Consider the following 19,464-nt stretch of genomic DNA (forward strand, 5'->3'; position numbering starts at 1 on the left):
ATCTAATGGACACCAGTTTAACCAACTTTTAACTAAATGATTAACTAGTAATAAGATAAACTGATATTAAGTGTTTCCTGACATGATGCAATGGGAAGTAGCAATATCACCTATATAGTATTGTTACCAAACTGTTTAACCTGAACCTTATCAACAGGAAACAATCGGATAAAATCCAGATTATAAGATATTCCTCAAGATAACTGCAAACTTGAATTCTATAAAAATGTCATGAAAGACAAAAAAAATAAAAGGCAAAACAACAGTTTTAAAGACTAAAGAGATATGAAAGTCAAATGCAATACATAATACTTGATTGGATCCTGGGTCAAGAATAAACAAAATAGGGGCACCTGGATGATGGTCAGATTTCAGGTCAGGCCATGATCTCTACATTCATGAGTTCCAGTCCCACATCAGGCTTGCTGCTGTCAGCGCAGAGCCTGTTTTGGATCCTGACCCCTTCTGTCTGCCCCTCCCCCACTTGCGGTGTGTCTGTCTGTCTGTCTCTCTCTCTCAAAAATAAACATTAAAAAAAAAATGGGAATGCAAGCTGGTGTAGCCACTCTGGAAAACAGTATGGAGGTTCCTCAAAAAATTAAAAATAGAACTACCCTATGACCCAGCAACTGCACTACTAGGTATTTATCCAAGGGATATAGGTGTGCTATTTCGAAGGGACACATGCACCCCCATGTTTACAGCAGCACTATCAACAATAGCCAGAGTATGGAAACAGCCCAAATGTCCATTGATGGATGAATGGATAAAGAAGATGTGGTATATATATACAATGGAGTAGTACTCGGCAATCAAAAAGAATGAAATCTTGCCATTTGAGCTATGTGGATGGAACTGGAAGGTATTATGCTAAGTGAAATTAGTCAGAGAAAGACAAATATCATATGACTTCACTCATATGAGGACTTTAAGAGACAAAACAGATGAACATAAGGGAAGGGAAACAAAAATAATATAAAAACAGGGAGGGGAACAAAGAGACTCATAAATATGGAGAATAGAGGGTTACTGGATGGGGTGTGGGAGGGGGGATGGGCTAAATGGGTAAGGGGGCATTAATGAATCTACTCCTGAAATCATTATTGCACTATATGCTAATTTGGATGTAAATTAAAAAAAATAAAATTAAGTATTATGTTGAAAAAAAATAAAAAATAAAAATAATTTTCAATTCATGAAGCATACCAAAAAAAAAAAAAAAACAAAAAACCAAAAAACCAAACAAAATAAAAAGATATAAAGACATTTTGGAAATAAATAGATAAATATAAATATTGACACTATTGTACCAATTTTAAATTTCCTTAGTATGATCATGGTATTGTGGTTATATAGGATTATGAAATTGTTCTTTTTTTAAAGTTTATTTGAGAGAGAGAGAGAGAGCAAGGAGGGGAGGGGCAGAGAGAGGGAGAGAATCCCAAGCAGGCTCCCCATTGTCACCATGGAGCCTGATGCGGGGCTTGAACCCACGAACTGTGAAATCAAGACCTGAGCAGAAATCAAGAGCAGGATGCTTAACCAACTGAGCCACCCAGGTGCTGCAGATTATGTAACTGTTCTTGAGAGACAGTCTCAACTAATTAAGGGCAAATGTCATGATGTCTACAAATTACTTTCTAATAGTTTATTCAAAAATATACATTATACACATACACATATATAATGTGATTGTTAACATTTTGCAGTTTTCCTCTTCTCTCTCTTTCATATATACCCATGAAAAATGTTAACAATTGATGAACCTATGTGAAGGGTATAAAGATGTTCACCATATTAATACTATTTTTTTATACCTTTCTGAAGTTTATAATTGTTTAGAAGTTGAGGGCATCAATAAATGAATGGACAACCAAAACGTGGTATTACATACATACAATGGAATATCATTCAGCCTTAAGAAGGTAGGAAATTCTGACTCAGGTTACAACATGGATGACATCATGCTAAGTGAAATAAGCTAATCACAAAAAATATCTATGATTTCACTTATATTAGAGTATCAAATTCATAAAAATAGAAAGTAGAAGGGTGGTTTACCAAGGGCTAGGAGGAGGGAGAAATGGAGAATTGTTGTTTAATGGGAAAAGAATTCTAGTTTTGCAAGATGAAAAAGTTCTAGAGATTGGGTACACAACAATGTAAATATACTTAACAAGATTGAACTGTACCCTTAAAAATGGTTAAGATGGTAAATTTTATGTTACATATATTTTATTACAATTAAAATAAAAATCATGTTTTATAATCAAAAACTCAAAAAAAGCCAAGAGTTTACTCTTTAAAAAGATTAATAAAAAGGATAAACTGTACCAACACTGATAAAGAAAAAACATAAAACCAGAGAATACAAATTGATAATATCAGGTAGGGATAAGGAGAACATGGCTACAGAGTTCATAGATATTAAAAAGATAATAAGACATTTTATAATAAAAAATAAAGTTTTAAAAAGTTGGGTGGGGGACACCTGGATGACTCACTTGGCTAAGCACCTGACTCATGATTTCAGCTCAGGTCATGATCTCACTTTGTGAGTTCAAGCCCTGCACTGGGCTCTGTGCTGACAGTGTGGAGCCTGCTTGGGGATTCTCTCTCTCTCTCTCTCTCTCTCTCTCTCTCTCTCTCTCTCTGCCCTTCCCCAACTCATGCATACACGGTCACTCTCAAAAATATATAAAGAAACTTCAAAAAAAGAAAAAACATTAGGGGTAAATGTTACAATAGAATTCAACTGAACAATTATCATTTTTACTATTATAATCCATTGACATTATAGGTTAAATAGGCTTTTGTGTACTAGTTTGAGAACTTAGAGCCTATAATACCATTCTTATGAGAAAATATACTAAATTTATTAGTAGCTTCCCATGTTTATTTGAACTCTGAAGGAAGGTACTTAAAACTGTGGAGCATAAAGTGCTTGTGATGAGCACTGGGTGTTGTATGTAAGTGTTAAATCACAAAATTCTACCCCTGAAACTAATATTACACTGTACGTTAACTAACTGGAATTTAAAAAGAAAGTTTAAAAAAAAGTGGAACATATATTTTTCCTTCACTATTGTTTACAGCAATGTTTCCAAAGAGGAGTACTCTGCCATTATAGAAAGCACAACTCTTAGTTATATAGTAGCTTAGCATTCCAGGCCCCCACCTACTAAATATCAATAGTTCCTGCCAAGTAAAATTGTGAAAACCAAAATGTCCTCACAAATACACCTTGTTGGTTAAAAACAACAGCTTTAGAAAGAACTAGAATTGTGTTAGGCACACAAATGATGCTCAATATGTAGCTAACTGCTTTAAATGACTTCATAAAAAGAAAGAGGGTAGATTGACAAATGACAGCTCAAATGTTCCTAGGGAATTAAATAACATTTATTGTTCTAAAACATTAAAATTTTAAGTTATATGACTCATGAGAGTTTTTAATTCATTTCAGATATTCAAACATATGCTGAATATTTGGTAACTAATGCCAGGTATTAATCTAGGTGCAGTGGAAGAATGGGAACATGGAAGGAATAAAAAAATACCACTGTCTAACGGAAAAAAGAAACACATGAGCAAAGAATTATGCATAGGAACTATGGTAAAGATGTTAAATTTTTTAAGTTTATTTTGAGAGAGAGACAGAGAGAGACAGAGAGACAGAGACAGCGTGCGTGGGGGAGGGGTAGAAAGAGGGAGAGCCTCTGCACTGCCAGCACAGAGCCCAATGAAGGGTTCCAACCCACTAACTGTGAGATCATGACCTGAGCCAAAACAGAGTTGGATGCTCAACTGACTGAGCCACCCAGGAGCTCCTTGTTTTGTTTTTAATTCTCATTTTTTTTTTTTTAATTTTTTTTTTCAACGTTTATTTATTTTTGGGACAGAGAGAGACAGAGCATGAACGGGGGAGGGGCAGAGAGAGAGGCAGACACAGAATCGGAAACAGGCTCCAGGCTCTGAGCCATCAGCCCAGAGCCTGACGCGGGGCTCGAACTCACGGACCGCGAGATCGTGACCCGGCTGAAGTCGGACGCTTAACCGACTGCGCCACCCAGGCGCCCCTTAATTCTCATTTTTTTAAAAAAAACCCTAAAAAATATTTATATATATATATATTTTTTTCAACGTTCATTCATTTTTGGGACAGAGAGTGACAGAGCATGAACAGGGGAGGGGCAGAGAGAGAGGGAGACACAGAATCGGAAACAGGCTCCAGGCTCCGAGCCATCAGCCCAGAGCCTGACGCGGGGCTCGAACTCCCGGACCGCGAGATCGTGACCTGGCTGAAGTCGGACGCCTAACCGACTGCGCCACCCAGGCGCCCCCATAAAAAATATTTAAATGAGGAAATTGCAATATAGTCTTTGCATCTAAACTGTGTATTTTTACTCACTAAACTCAAGGAATGCTATTTATCAATATTTCCCTTGGTTGACACTACCGAGTAGCTGACAGATTTTCTTTTCTTCTAAAGCTAAGATGTTGGATTTCCTACAAGATCTGTTTGCTAGTATTTCAGGTATCTTCTAATTTTTTTATATAAAATTATATTGACGTAAAAAGATTGAGAGCCTTCAGAAAACTAACCTGTGAGTTATTAATGACATGATTAGCCTCCAGTTGGATACTAAAAGTAACACCAAGTTCTGATGAAAAGGATTTCATTGGTGATAATGTCCCAGATGTCAAAACAATGGTCCAAACTTTGCCATTAATATCTGAAAAGGCCTAAAAGGAAACATTATTAGATACATAAGATCACCTTTAAAACAGTCAAACATATTTATTTAATTGTTGGTACTGAGCAAGATGACAAAATTTCCATTTACAACATGATAGGCTTACCACAGCTGGATTTAAGCACCAAAAATTTAGCACGCGAACTGCAGTTTTCTGTCTTGCACGTTTCCTACTTTTTGCTTGAGCAAAGAATTCATTTTTATCTGAAGAATCAGTCTGATTTATCCAAGAATAAGTCTGTTGAATAGCAACTTTATAATCATCTGCAAATCTGCATGAAAATAAAATGGTAATTAAATGCAAAACTTCATGAAACATATGATGTCCCAGATACATACAATGTAAAAACTGATTATATTAAAACTAAATTGAAAGTCGTGATATCTTCCACTCAAAGATAACATTTTCCCCACCAACAACCCCCACCACTAATTAAATTAAACTCAGTAACTCTGATAGAAAATGAATCATTAAATCTTACAATCAACTTTCTCACTTAGAGGTTAGATATTATCTAAACATCCACCCCTTACCATTTCCCATTCCTATGTTCAAACAATACATAAATCACGGCAGAAACAGAATTAAAATCCAGGTCTCTAATTCCTAGTCCAGAGCTCTTTGCATTCTGTGCTACATTATCAGCTACAAAACAGATAATAGGGTATCATTAAAGAAACTAAACAGTGGATTATACTTTTTTATTACATGAGAAAAATGGAGAGAATTTTTACTGAAGATTTCAAAAGTTTAGGAAACTAATTACAAAATTTAAGTTCCTTTAAAATATGGGTCTCAGTCTTCATTAACTTTTAATGAAGATATTGATTTTTGTGATGCCATCCAACTTATAATTTTTCAATAAGAGGCTATACACACTTCAACTTACAGAATAAAACTAGTATTCCCTACCATGTCCTCACAATAATATTTACTGTTAACTTCATCTCTAGAGAGATCAGATCTCAAAGTTCAAGTCAGGACCCTAAAATCTGTGGAGAGAATTTTATAAAAGTACAGGGAGCTAAAAACTATAAAACATTTAGAAGAAAACATAGGGAAAAATTTTTATGATACCATATTTGGCTACATTTCTTGTATATACCAAAAACACAAGCAACAAAAGAAAAGACAGATAAACTGGGTTTCATCAAAATTTAAAAACTTTTGTGCATCAAAGGACACTATCAGAGAATGAGAAGACAACCAAAGAATAGAAAATCTTTGTAAAACATGTATCTGATATGGGATAATAGCCAGAATATATAATTAACTCTTACAACTCCACAATAACAACAACAACAACAAAAACCACAACCCAATTCAAAAATGGGCAAAGGAGGGGCACCTGGGTGGCTCAGTCGGTTAAGTGTCCAACTTCAGCTCAGGTCATGATCTTGCAGTTTTTCAGTTCGAGCCCCATATTGGGTTCTGTGCAGACAGCTCAGAGCCTGGAGCCTGCTTCAAAGTCTGTATGTCTCTTCTCTGCCCCTCCCCCATGCGTGCTCTCTCTGTCTCTCTCTCAAAAATAAATAAATACTTTTAAAAATGGGCAAAGAGGGGTGTCTGGGTGGCTCAGTTGGTTGGGCATCTGACTTTTGGTTTCAGCTCAAGTCAGAAACTTGCAGTTTGTGGGTTCAAGTGCCACATGGGGCTGTGCACTGACAATGCTAAGCCTGCTCGGGATTCTCTCTCTCTCCCTTTCTCTCTTCCCCTTCCCCACTGGCTCTGTCTCTCTCTCAAAATAAACTTAAAAAAAATTTTTTTAATGGGCAAAGGATGCAAATAGACATTACTCCAATGAAAACCTGCAAATGGACAATAAGCATATGAAAGGATGCTCAACATTACTAGCCATTAGTGGAGGGTGGGTAAATCAAAATTATAAGCAGATACCACTTTATACCCATTACGATGGCTATTATCCAAAAACCAGAAACAAGTATTAGCAAGGCTGTAGAACAACTAGAAATGTTGTGCATAACCATGGGAATCTAAAATGTGCAGCTGCTATGGAAAACAGTGTGTTGGTTCCTCAGATAGTTAAATATAGAATACCATATGATCCTGCAATTCCACCGCTAGAGACTCAAACAGATACTTGTACGTCAAAATTCACTGTAGCATTATTCACAATAGACAAAAGGTGAAAATAATCCATGGTACATACATACAATGGAATAATCAGCCATAAAAAGGAATGGCATTGATCTATATTACAACATGGATAAACCTTGAAACCATTATGCTAAGTGAAATAAGTCAGATGCAAAAGAACAAATATATGATTCCACTTTTGGGAGATATCTAAAGGACAAATCAATGGAGATGAAAGAATAGAGGTTACCAGAGATTGTAGGAAGAAAGAAATGAGATATAGAGATCCTACCTGGGCTTATGAAAAAGTTCTGGAAGTGGATGACTGCACAACAATGTGAATAAACCTAATGCTACTAAAATATATATTTGAAAAATGGTTAAAATAGTAAATTTTATGTTATGTATATTTTACCATATAAAAAAAAACAGGAACCAAATAGTACTACAATTTAATAAGGGGTAGAGTGAGGGGAGTTAATTCTTTTTCATATTCCACATTTCACTAGATAGAGGCTTTATGCAATAAGAAAGAGACTTTCTGACACTGGAAGAAACATATCTAAAACTACACTTAAAAGGTAAATGTTTAAGTTCAGTCATATACAACTAAATATTTAATGCTGAATTAACTAATAAGATGTATTTAAAGTATATTTATTTCAATAATCATTTTCATTAATAAAGACTAATTTCAATTGATCTAAGTCTGTGCCAATAAGAGTAATATTTATACCACTTATTTACAATGATCGTAGGTACTCACACAAAACAAGTATGGATTAAATACATACTAGTACCCAATAAAATTAATATTTTTAAGATGAAAAATACAGAGGTGCCTGGGTGGCTCAGTCGGTTGAGCATCCGACTTCGGCTCAGGTCATGATCTCATGGGTCCGTGAGTTCGAGCCCCGTGTCGGGCTCTGTGCTGACAACTCAGAGCCTGAAGCCTGTTTCAGATTCTGTGTCTCCCTCTCCCTCTGACCCTCCCCTGTTCATGCTCTGTCTCTCCCAGTCTCAAAAATAAATAAACGTTAAAAAAAAAAATTAAGATGAAAAATACATATCATATGTATTTACTTACTTGCTGTTTTGCCTAAAAAGATAGTCAAACACCATAAAAAGTCCTTTGAGTATTATTTGAGTTGAAGCACTAATAATCGGTACTTCTCTTGTCTCCTCTCTACCATGAATTGGTAAGACTTTTTCTTCTTTTTGAAGGACAGAAGAAAAATGTCCCTGAAAGAAATTACTGTTATTAAGTATACTGCAGGAAATGGGAAGAAGAGGAAAAAAACCTCTCAAAACTATAATAAAACGCAAATGAAATATACATTGAAATTTGAGGAAAACATTACCAATACACAAGTGCTAAAAGTATGTTTTAAATTCCCACATATTCCAAAATTCTCTTCAGAGTTCAAGACTCTTTAATAATAAGTTGTATACTTAGGAAGTTCATTACTTCTTCAGGCAATTAGGGTATTATTTAGCACCCTTCAAAAGTCATGAACTAGGCATGTCTAGTGGGCCCAGTTTTTAGAGCAGGCAACTCCTGATCTCAAAGTTGTGAGTTCAAGCTCCATGTTGGGTGTAGAGCTTACTTAAAAAAAAAAAAAAAAAAAAAGAGAGAGAGAGAAGAGAAGAAGAGAAAAGTAATGGACTAAATAAAAATGTACCAAATGGTTTCTCCAAGGAGCTTAAGAGTTGATACGCCACCTAAATGCCTGAATTATTTCCAGGGAGTATTCCAACAATGAGAATAATATGACTGCATGACAAGGAAAATCTTAAAAGTGACTCAAGGAAATTATACATGCTAAATACAGAATGTATACTAACTGGCTCATTTGTTTTCATGTGACTAATAAGTTTTAATACAGATAGAAGTGTGGACATAAAAGGGGCGCCTGAGTGGCTCAGTCCGTTAAGCGTCTGACTTCAGCTTAGGTGATGATATCGCGGTTTGTGAGTTCGGGTCCCTTGTCAGGCTCTATGCTGACAGCTCAGAGCCTGGAGCCTGCTTCAGATTCTGTCTCCCTCTCTCTACCCTCCTCTGCTCGCACTCTGTCTCGCTCTCTCTCTCTCTCTCAAAAATAAATAAATCTTAAAAAAAAAATAAAAAATAAAGTGCTTAAAGCAAACTAAAAAAACAAGAAGTGTGGACATAAGAAAAAAGAAAAATATGCATTCGCACATTGTGAAAACTCTGAATATTGAAGCAAAAGATATTGGTGACAACTCTGATGTTTGACAATAAAGTATGTGTTCAATAAAAATAAAATGGGAAAATAGTTAAGATAAATTAATTGAAATAATACACATCTAGAGTAAAATTAGTTTCCACTGAACATTGAAGGATACAAATAGAAAGATTTTTGAAAAAGAAACAAAAAATGAAAACATTAACTTGGAAAAACATTCAGGACTACAAATTATTAACAAAAAACAAGTATTCAATTGTTCTTCTTTTTTGTTATTTTTTTTTAATGTTTATTTATTTTTGAGAGACAGAGAGACACAGCCTGAGTGGGGGAGGGGCAGAGAAAGAGGGAGACATAGAACATGAAGCAGGCTCCAGGCTCTGAGCTGTCAGCACAGAGCCCGACGCAGGGCTCGAATTCATGAGCCGTGAGATCATGACCTGAGCCAAAGGTGGACACTTAACCAACTAAGCCACCCAGGCGTCCCTCAACTGTTCTTTTTAAAAATCAAGTCCCCTCAGCAATACTTTATATAAAGGCTACAATTCTTCCCCAACATTGGCAGAACACTGGCAATTTATTCTGTAAAACTACAGAACTTCTGAATAGACATTTTTCCAAAGAAGACATTCAGATGGCCAACTCTCACCTGAAAAGATGGTCAACAACTAATCATTAGGGAAACATAAATGAAAACCACAGTGAGATACCACTTTACACCTGTCAGAATGGCTAGACTCAAAAAGACAAGAAATAAAAAAGTGTTGGTAAGGATATGGAGAAAAAGGAACCCTCTTGTATTGTTGGTGGGAATGTAAATTGGTGCAGCCAATGTGGAAAGCACTATGGAGGCTCCTCAAAATATTAAAAGTAGAAATACATTATCCAGCAATTCCACTATTGGGTATTTAGCCAAAGAAAATGAAAACACTAATTCAAAAAGACAAATGCACCCCTATGTTTACTGCAGCAATATTTACAATAGCCAAAATATGGTAGCAATCCAAGTGTCCATACATAGATGAACAGATAAAGATGTGGTGTACATATACACACAATGGAATACTACTCAACCGTAGAAAAGAATGAGGTCTTACCATTTGTGACAACATGGATGGACTAGAGGCTATTTTGCTAAGTAACATAAGTCAGAGAAAGACAAATACTACATGATTTTACTTACATGTGGAATCAAAAACAAAATAAATGAATAAACAAACAAAAAGCAGACAAAGACTCATAAATGCAAAGTACAAACTAATGATTTGCCAGAAGAGGAGTGGGAGATACAGACTTCCAGTTTGGAATGAATAAGTCACAGGGATAAAAGGTACAGAATAGGGAATAGTCAAAGGTACTTTAATAGCATAAGATTGTAGCATAGCATAACATAAAGACTTGTTGAATCACTAAGTTGAAAGTAATGTAATACGTGAAAACTAATGGAACGTTGTGTGTCAACTATACTTAAAAAAAAAAAATTTTTTTTGAAAGAAAGCCCAAACTACAGAAAATCCTCAACTACTGAAGGTAAGGCAATGTACTAAAAACACATGGACTGAATGAAATTCTACATATTGAATCATGAAACTACTCCAAGGCTACTTCTGCCTAGGTTACCTAAAAATTGACAAGTGGGTTTATAGATAAATAGAAAACTAAGCATATTTATTTACCAGTAATTGTTACTTCACGGGACACATAAAGTTGTATACAAGTTTAACCTAGTAAGCTACATGATAGTTACTATCATAAGCTATGATAATATGTATACACGATAATGACATACACACCGAATATTAATTATGGTGAAAGAATGAAGAGAGGAGAAAAGTAAAGAGAGGAAAAGTAGAAAGAGAGAGGAAAAAGAGAGTGAGTGTGTGACAGACTGAAAGGGAGAGACAGTGTGTGTGTGTAAAGGGGATAATGCATCATCATACATTATAGGAAGTCAATAGAGAATATCTAAAATTGAAAACTCAAAAGCAGCAGAACTCAAATGTTATTTAGAAAACGGGTTAAATATCAGAAGAAATCACCAGAAGAGTTAAAAGTGCCACTAGGGGGGGCGACTGGGTGGCTCAGTCAGTTGAGTGTCAGACTTCGGCTCAGGTCATGATCTCGCGGTCTGTGGGTTCGAGCCCGCATCAGGCTCTGTGCTGACAGCTCGGAGCCTGGAGCCTACTTCGGATTCTGTATCTCCCTCTCTCTCTACCCCTCCCCCGCTCATGCTCGCTCTCTCTCTCTCTCTCTCTCTCTGTCAAAAATAAATAAATATTAAAAAAAATTTTTTTAAATAAATCAAAGTGCCACTAGGAAGTGAAAATTGGGATTGAGAAGGAGTGGGGCAGATGAATGCTTTTCTTGATGGTACTGACTCTTTAAATTATATACATGCTACTTGTGTAAAAACTAACTTCTAAAAATTTAATAATCACAATGTTGAGTTTCTTAGCTAGCTAGGATTAAAGGAAATTTCCTTAACCTAATAAAAATGTGACTATAAAAATCCTACAGCACCTATCGAATGGGAAAAAATTTACAAATCATATATCTAATACAGTGTTCATATCCAGAATATATAAAGAACTTACAGTCAATAATAAAAGACAACCCAATTTCAAAGTAGGCAACAAATTTGAATAGAGATTTCTCTAAAGGAGATATATAAATGGACATTAAGCACTTGAATAAATGCTCAACATTAGGAATTATGAGGGAAATGAAAATTAAACTACACTGAGGTACCACTTCATTTCCCCTAGAAACCTATAAGAAGAGATAACAAGTATTAGTGAGGATGTGAAAGAAATCAGAATCCTTGTACACTGTTGATGGGATTGTAAAATGGTGCAGCCCCTTTGTAAAACAGATTGCAGTTCCTCAAAGTTAAACACAGAACTCTCTCAAAAATAAACATTAAAAAAAAAATATTTTTAAAGGGGGGGGGCAGGTGGGGGGACGGCGCCTGGGTGGCTCAGTTGGTTAAGCATCTGACTTCAATTCAGGTCATGATCTCACGGTTCATGAGTTCAAGCCCCACATCAGGGTCTGTGCTGATAACTCAGAGCCTGGAGCCTGCCTTGGATTCTTTGTCTCCCTCTCTCTCTGCCCCTCCCTGCTGTGCTCTGTCTCTGTCTCTCTCAAAAATAAACATTAAGAAAAATTAAAAAAAAAAAAGTTAAACACAGAGTTACCAAATGGCCTGGCAATTCCCCTAAGTATATACCCAAGAGAATTAAAAATATAAGTACACATAAAAATTTGGACATGAATGGTAAAAGCATTATTTATAACAGACAAAAATAGAAACCACCCAAATGTGTCAAGTGATAATGAATAAACAAAATGCAGTAGATTTATACAATGGAATATTATTTGGTAATAAAAAGGGAATGAAGTATTCATGAATGTTACGACATACATAGATGAACCTTGAAAACATACACAATGAAGGATACCAGTCACAAAAGCACCATATCATGTTTCCATTTATGTGAAATGCCTAGAATAGGCAGGTCTATAGAAACAGAATGTAAATTAGTGGTTTCCAGGAGCTGGGGGAGAAGGAAATAGGGAATGCTTGCTAATGGGTACACAGTTCTTTATGAGGTGATGAAAATGTTCTGAAATTAGATAGCAGTGATAGTTGCATAGTCACTCTGTGACTATACTAAAAATCACTGAATTGTATGCTTTAAAATGGCAAATTTTATGGCATGTGAATTATATCTCAGTCTAGCTGTTAATAAAAATAAAAGAATTTTAAAACAATACAGTAGACATGTTACTAAATGATGTAACACTAGTAATATAGCCTCTTTTAGGTAGCAGTAAGACCAAAATGTGTTTCACTGCCCGTGATAAACAATGCTCTAAAAGTTGAAGCCAGCAAAGAAATAAAATGTGATGGAGTTGGAAAGAAAATAGTCATTACCCATAGACAATAAAATTACATGGAAAATTTAAGAATCCATAGGCAAACCTATAAGATAGTTTAGCAACATAGTTGCTTACAAGATAAATAAATAAAAATCAACTACCATTTTTACACACCAATTAGCAATTAGAAAATGCAATTTTTAAAATATACTATGTGAAAAATAAACAGAAACTTTAACTTACTTAGGAATAAATCTACCCCAAAACACCTAAGACTTTTAAAAATAAAATCATAAAACTTTATTGATATATAAGACATAATAAATGAAGAACTTAATATACATTGTTTGTGAACAGAAAAACTCTGTATTGTAAATATGTCAATTCTTTATAAATTAATCCATAAACTCATTGCAATTCCAATCAAAATTCCAACAGATTTTTCATAGAAATTTACAAGCTAATTCTAAAATTCAGTTGAGATCATCCCAAAGGAAAAGAACAAAGAGGAGATACACCCTACCACTATCAATATTTTTCTAATGCCAGAGTAGTCAACAAATATGACAGTTTAGATAAACAGAATCATAGAACAAAGTCCAGAAATTAATTCACAAATAAGAGAAAATTAGATATAAAGGCAGAAGTGTCATTATAAATCAGAGGAAAATGGATGGATTATTTAGTAAATGATGCTGTGAAAATTATCCATAGAGGAAATAAAATGGATTCCTAACCTCACAATATAAACAAAAATGAATCCTAGGCTAATTAAAAACCTTTATTAAAAAATAGTAACACTTTTAGAAAATGTACCACAAGATATGGAAAGACTGCTAAAACTAAACTCAAATACAATTCATAAAAGAAAACACTGATAAATTTGAATGCACTAAAATAAAAAACACTTAGAAAAATACTCTATAAATAAACCATAGATACAAGAATATACATACAATGCAATAAGCAACAAAGAATTAGTATTTTGAATATATAAAGGAATAGCAATGTATACAAAGATACATTTTCAAGGATGTTCACGGCAGAATTGTTTCTTATCCTTGGAAAACTGGCAACAACTTATATTTCAAATGACAGATTATCAAGTAATTTAGAATATGTGTACTCACAAAAATGCTACACGGCAATTAAAACTCATGTGAAAAAATCTTTATTAAAATAGTAAAGTACTCATAGTACACTGTTAAGTCAAAAGAGGCTATAAAGAAACATTTATCATATCAGAAATCTATTTATGTTAAGGATATATGCATAGAATAAGAGAGATGGTCATAAATCCAAAAGTTAATAGTGATCATGTTTGGTAGTTTTTCTTTTTCCTTTGTTTTCTTTTTCCTTTCCATGTCTTTGTACTTTCCTAATTTTTCCTTGACATATATTTTATTTGTACCTTTTTAAAATTAACGTATAATACATAGAATGCACTAGTCTTAAGTATACAGCTCCCTAAACACACACACACACGTAACCAACACTCACTAAGGAAACAAAACATTTTTTGAATCCCAGATGGTTCCATTTTGCTCCTCTCAGCCCAAATTGCTCCTTACTGTTGCACAGTAGCAACTAGTATTCTGAATTTGGCTAACATAATTATGTTTGTCTCTTCTTAAAATTCATAAAAATAAAATCATACAGTTTGTACTCTTTTGTGTCTGGTTTCTTTTATTCAACATTATGCCTGCAAGTGGCAGTGGTTCATTTGCATAGTGGCAGTGGTTCATTTTTTAAATTGCTGTCTAATATTCTACTATATGAATATCTCAGTGGTTCATTTGCATAGTGGAAGTGGTTCATTTTTTAAATTGCTGTCTAATATTCTACTATATGAATATCTCACAATTAATTCATTTCACTGTTGATATGAACCTTTAAAATGCAAAGTTTATGCAAAACAGTCATGAAAAGATGTCACAATATGGACAATATTTATGATACCATATTGCATTTTAAAAGCAGGGCAAAAAGTATAAATATCATCTAATTAAAATACATTTTTAATGCTCATATGCTCATATGCTAGTGGTTATGATGCTAGCCATAGTTCCTATCTGTTTGGTTCAAAGACCTCTTCAAATCCAAATGAGGAAAATTACAAAACTCTGATAAAAGAAATCAAAGATCTAAACAAACGAAGAGATACTTCCTATTCATAGATAGAAAGACTCAATATTGTTCAGCTGTCAGTTCTTCCTAGTTTGATCTGTAGATTCAATGCAATTTCAATCAAAATCCCAGAAAGTTACTTTGTGGATACTGACAAACTGACTCTAAAGTTTATTTGGAAAGAAAGAAACCAGAATAATCAATACAATACTGAACAAAATCAGAGAACTGACACTACCTGACTTCAAGACTTACTATAAATCTATAGCAATTGATAGTGTGGTATTAGTGAAGGAACAGACATATCAATCAATGGAAAAGAATAGAGCCGAAAAAAGGACCCATAATAATACAGTCAACTGATCTTTAACAAAGGAGCAAATATAATCCAATGGAGAAAGGATGGCCTTTTCAACAAATGGTGATAGAATAATTGGACACCTACATGCAAAGAAATGAATCTAGATACAGACCTTATATACTACACAAAAATTAACTCAAAGTGGATCACAGACCTAAATGTAAAATGCAAAACTATAAAATTTCTAGAAGAAAAAGACAAGAAAATCTAGGTGGCTTTGGGTTTGGTGGGGAGTTTTTAGATACAATATCAAGAGCATGATCTGTCAAAGAAAAAATTGTTAAGTTGAACTTTATTAAAAGTAAAAAAGTTCTATAAAAGACACTGTTAATAGAATGAAAAGACAAGCCACAGACTGGAAGAATATATCTACAAACATATATTTGATGAAGGACTTGTATACCAAATATACAGAGAACACTTAAAACTCAACAACAGGAAGACAAAGAACCCAACTGAAAAGTAGGCAAAGATCTGAAGAGACATCTCACCCCAAATATGATATATAGATGGCACATAAGCATGTGAAAAGATGTTCCACATCAAATGTCATTAGGGAATTGTACACTAAAACAGTAATAAGATACTACTATATATCCATTAGAATGGGTAATATTCAAACCACTGACAATACCTAATATTGGCAAGGATATAGAATAACAAGAACCCTCATTCACTGATGATGGGACTATAAAATGGCACAGCCACTTTGGAAGACAGCAGTTTCTTACACAGCTAAAAATGGTCTTACCATATAATTCAGCAATTGTCCTAAGTATTTACTATTTACACAAGTGAGAAGAAAGCATGTCCATATAAAAATATGCACACAAGTATTTATAAGAGCTTTATTCAGAATTTCCCAAATTTGGTAGTCACCAATATATCCTACAGTAGGTGAATGGATAAACAAACAGTGTGTATACATGCAGTGAATATTGTTTAGCAATAAAAAGAAACAAGCATCAAGCCACAAAAAGACATGAAGGAACCTGAGTATGATTCCAACTAAATGACATTCTGGAAAAGGCAAATCTATGGAGTCGGTTGAAAAAAAATCAGTGGTTGCTAGAGGTTCAGGAGGGCAAATGAGATGTGGTGAAAGGATGAATTAAGAAGTATAGCACAGAATATTCTTAAGGCAGTGAAAACATTCTGTATGATATTGTAAGAGTAGATACATGACTTTGTTTATATCAAAACTCAGAACTCCGCAATACAGAGAGTGAACCCCAATGTAAACTATGGACTTCAGTTAACAATAATGTAACAATATTGGTTCAATTGTAACAAATGTACTATACAATTGCAAGCTGTTAATAATAGAAACTGTAGTGTATGAGTGTGCGTGTGTGTGCGTGTGTGTGTGTGTGTGTGTGTGTGTGTGTGTGTGTATGCGTGCCTGTGCGCATGCGTGTGGCTAGGGTTAGGGGAATATGAAAATTCTGTCCTTTCTGCTCAATTGTTCTGTAAACCTAAAACAACCACTCTTAAAAGCAACATCTACTGGGGCGCCTGGGTGGCTCAGTTGGTTGAACGTACGACTTTGGCTCAGGTCATGATCTCACGGTTCGTGAGTTCGAGCCCCACATCAGGCTCTGTGCTGACAGCTCAGGGCCTGGAGCCTACTTCGGATTCTGTGTCTCCCTCTCTCTCTGCTCCTCCCCTGCTCACACTCTGTCTCTCTCTCAAAAATAAATAAAGATTTTTTTAAAAAATTAAAAAACAATCTATTAATTTAAATAAGTAATTAAGAACAAAAATGATAAAAACATTCTTATCCGGGGGGGGGGGGGGAACAACCTCTTTCAGAATAGAAGTTATGAAGCCTCTACTAGAAAAAAGTACAGAAGTGCATACTCATAAAATTTTGCATACAATTTCGTAAGATTCACAGACTCCCCCAGCCAACTCATGATCCCCCAGGTTTATAACCTCTAACTAAATTAAGGAAAACAAAAAATGAATTTACCTTTTTATTTTCTAAATTTTTAACTTGTATAACTGACAAAATAACTTTTATTACAACCTAAACATATTGACTTGTTTTAGACTGGAATAAAGCAATTCATTCCGTTAAGCCTTATTTCTTTCACACTAAATAATGCTACTTTTTCATCCATAAATAATAATGATCAGTTATTAATTATAAATGAATTATAAATAATTTATCAGTTAAAAATTATCAAACTTAAATAAAATTAAAAAAATTAAATTGCTACTTTTTTTAGTCTGTATTAATTTATTCACTATTAAACCATTCACTAAATAAATGTCACAGATAGAAAAAAGTCTTACCTGCAAAATGGGAAAAGTAGCAGTGGTGATACCCATTTTGTGTAAATTTAAGAGCATTTCCCTTCCACTCCATATTTTACAGGATGATTCATAATCCCTTTCCACAAGATGTTCAGAGTTTGCTTCTAACCAACTAAAATAAAACAATTCCATCAATCAGTATTATCCTTATGTGCACTATTTCAATAAAACAAAGAGAACTGTGATATATTGATCATATTCCTTGAAGCTCTTAGAACACAAATGCGGATTAAGACATCTTTTAAGATGCATGCATGTCTCATATTGCAAAATAAACATTTATATAGCTAAAAAGTAAGTTTTTATTCAGAAAAGAGAAACATGTAGGTGATTTCCCAATTGTGTTTTGTGGATTCACACTGCTTTACTTGACTATCTCTCCAACTGACAGCCAGGTAGTAGCATATCCCAAATGCACATAAAGGAAATACAAAACAATCTAATAAAGAAATTAAGGTGTTACATATTAACACCAAAAGGGAGTTACTAGAAAATATATTCATTTGTATGTAAATACACACATTTTTATATTCAGCCAGTGCTTAAATGTCTATATTATTATACAGTCACATACTGTACTGGGTACTGGAAATACAGCAGAAAATAAAATAGGCAAGATCCTCATTCTCATAGAAATTACATTCTACAAAAGGAGAAATAAACTTAGAAACATATACATGAAACAAGAAAATATCAGATAGTGAAAAGTGTGATACAATGAAAATACAGGATAAAGTAATGATATAGGATAAATGTAGTGATATAGGATATAATGTAATCTAATTGCTATTTTAATTTGAATGTCAAAGAAGTTCTCCATGAAGTAACATTTATTCTAACAACTGAATGCAAAAAGTACCCAATCATGAAAGGATCGGGGGGGTGGGAGGGGGGGGGTAGTATTCCAAACAGAAAGAACAGCTAGTGCAAAGATCCTGAAGTGGTTAACAAATTTTACTTATTTAAGGATCTGACAAAAAGCCAATATAAAGTTGCAACACAATGGGCAAAAAAGAATAACATGATCAATGTTAAGAGTGATAAGCAGTATTCAGGTCAGGTTAAGCCAGGGTTAGGAAATCTGGATTCTATTCAAAAGTACACTGGGAAGGTTTTAAATGAAGGGTTGTAAATAAGAGAGAGACAATCTAAGTGTTTAAAAGATGATTCCAGTTTCTAAGCCAGACTGGATTAGAGGAGAAAGGCAAAAATGAAAACAGAGACTGTTGGAGGCTGTTACAGAATTCTACTTGAGAGATGATTCTGAGATGATAGGAGACTGAAGGATTTGGGACATACTGTACAGGTGGCATTTATTAAACTTACTGATGAACCAGATGAAGTGAGGCAGTATCAAGGACAACAGATTTCTGATTTGAGGAACTGCTTGGTAATGTTTGCTTAGGTAAGGAAGACAGGGAGCATTTGGGGGGAGTAGGTAAGGAAAAGGAAGGAATTTTGTAAAGTTGAAATGTGATATCCATATCCAAACAGACATATAAAGTACAGTTGGATATATGAAAATAGCATTCCAGAGACAGACTAGAACCTAGATTTATTAAAGACTGGGCTAGACACAGATTTAGGCGTCACTAGGACTGCTATGGTACTTGGTTATGTAATTTAGGCAAACTGCAGAGACAGAGAAGAAATGAGGTCCCAGGACCAAATCCTGAGGCACTTCAACATTTACATATCAAACAGAGTAAGAAC

General features: G+C 34.4%; 1 protein-coding gene across 1 annotated transcript in view; it reads right to left on the reverse strand.

Annotated features, from left to right (window-relative positions):
* Window positions 1-19,464, reverse strand: part of BRIP1 (BRCA1 interacting helicase 1) — a 204,202-nt gene that overhangs the window by 118,445 nt on the left and 66,293 nt on the right. Inside the window, 4 exon segments of the mRNA XM_047080924.1 lie at window positions 4,606-4,746; window positions 4,864-5,029; window positions 7,943-8,097; window positions 17,731-17,863. Of these exon segments, the coding sequence (XP_046936880.1) occupies window positions 4,606-4,746; window positions 4,864-5,029; window positions 7,943-8,097; window positions 17,731-17,863 (595 nt within the window).

The sequence above is a fragment of the Lynx rufus genome, unplaced genomic scaffold, assembly GCF_022079265.1.
Source record: "Lynx rufus isolate CCGP_SWC_20201006 ecotype Redwood Valley unplaced genomic scaffold, mLynRuf1.p SCAF_18, whole genome shotgun sequence".
In the NCBI taxonomy this organism is placed as follows: Eukaryota; Metazoa; Chordata; class Mammalia; order Carnivora; family Felidae; genus Lynx; species Lynx rufus.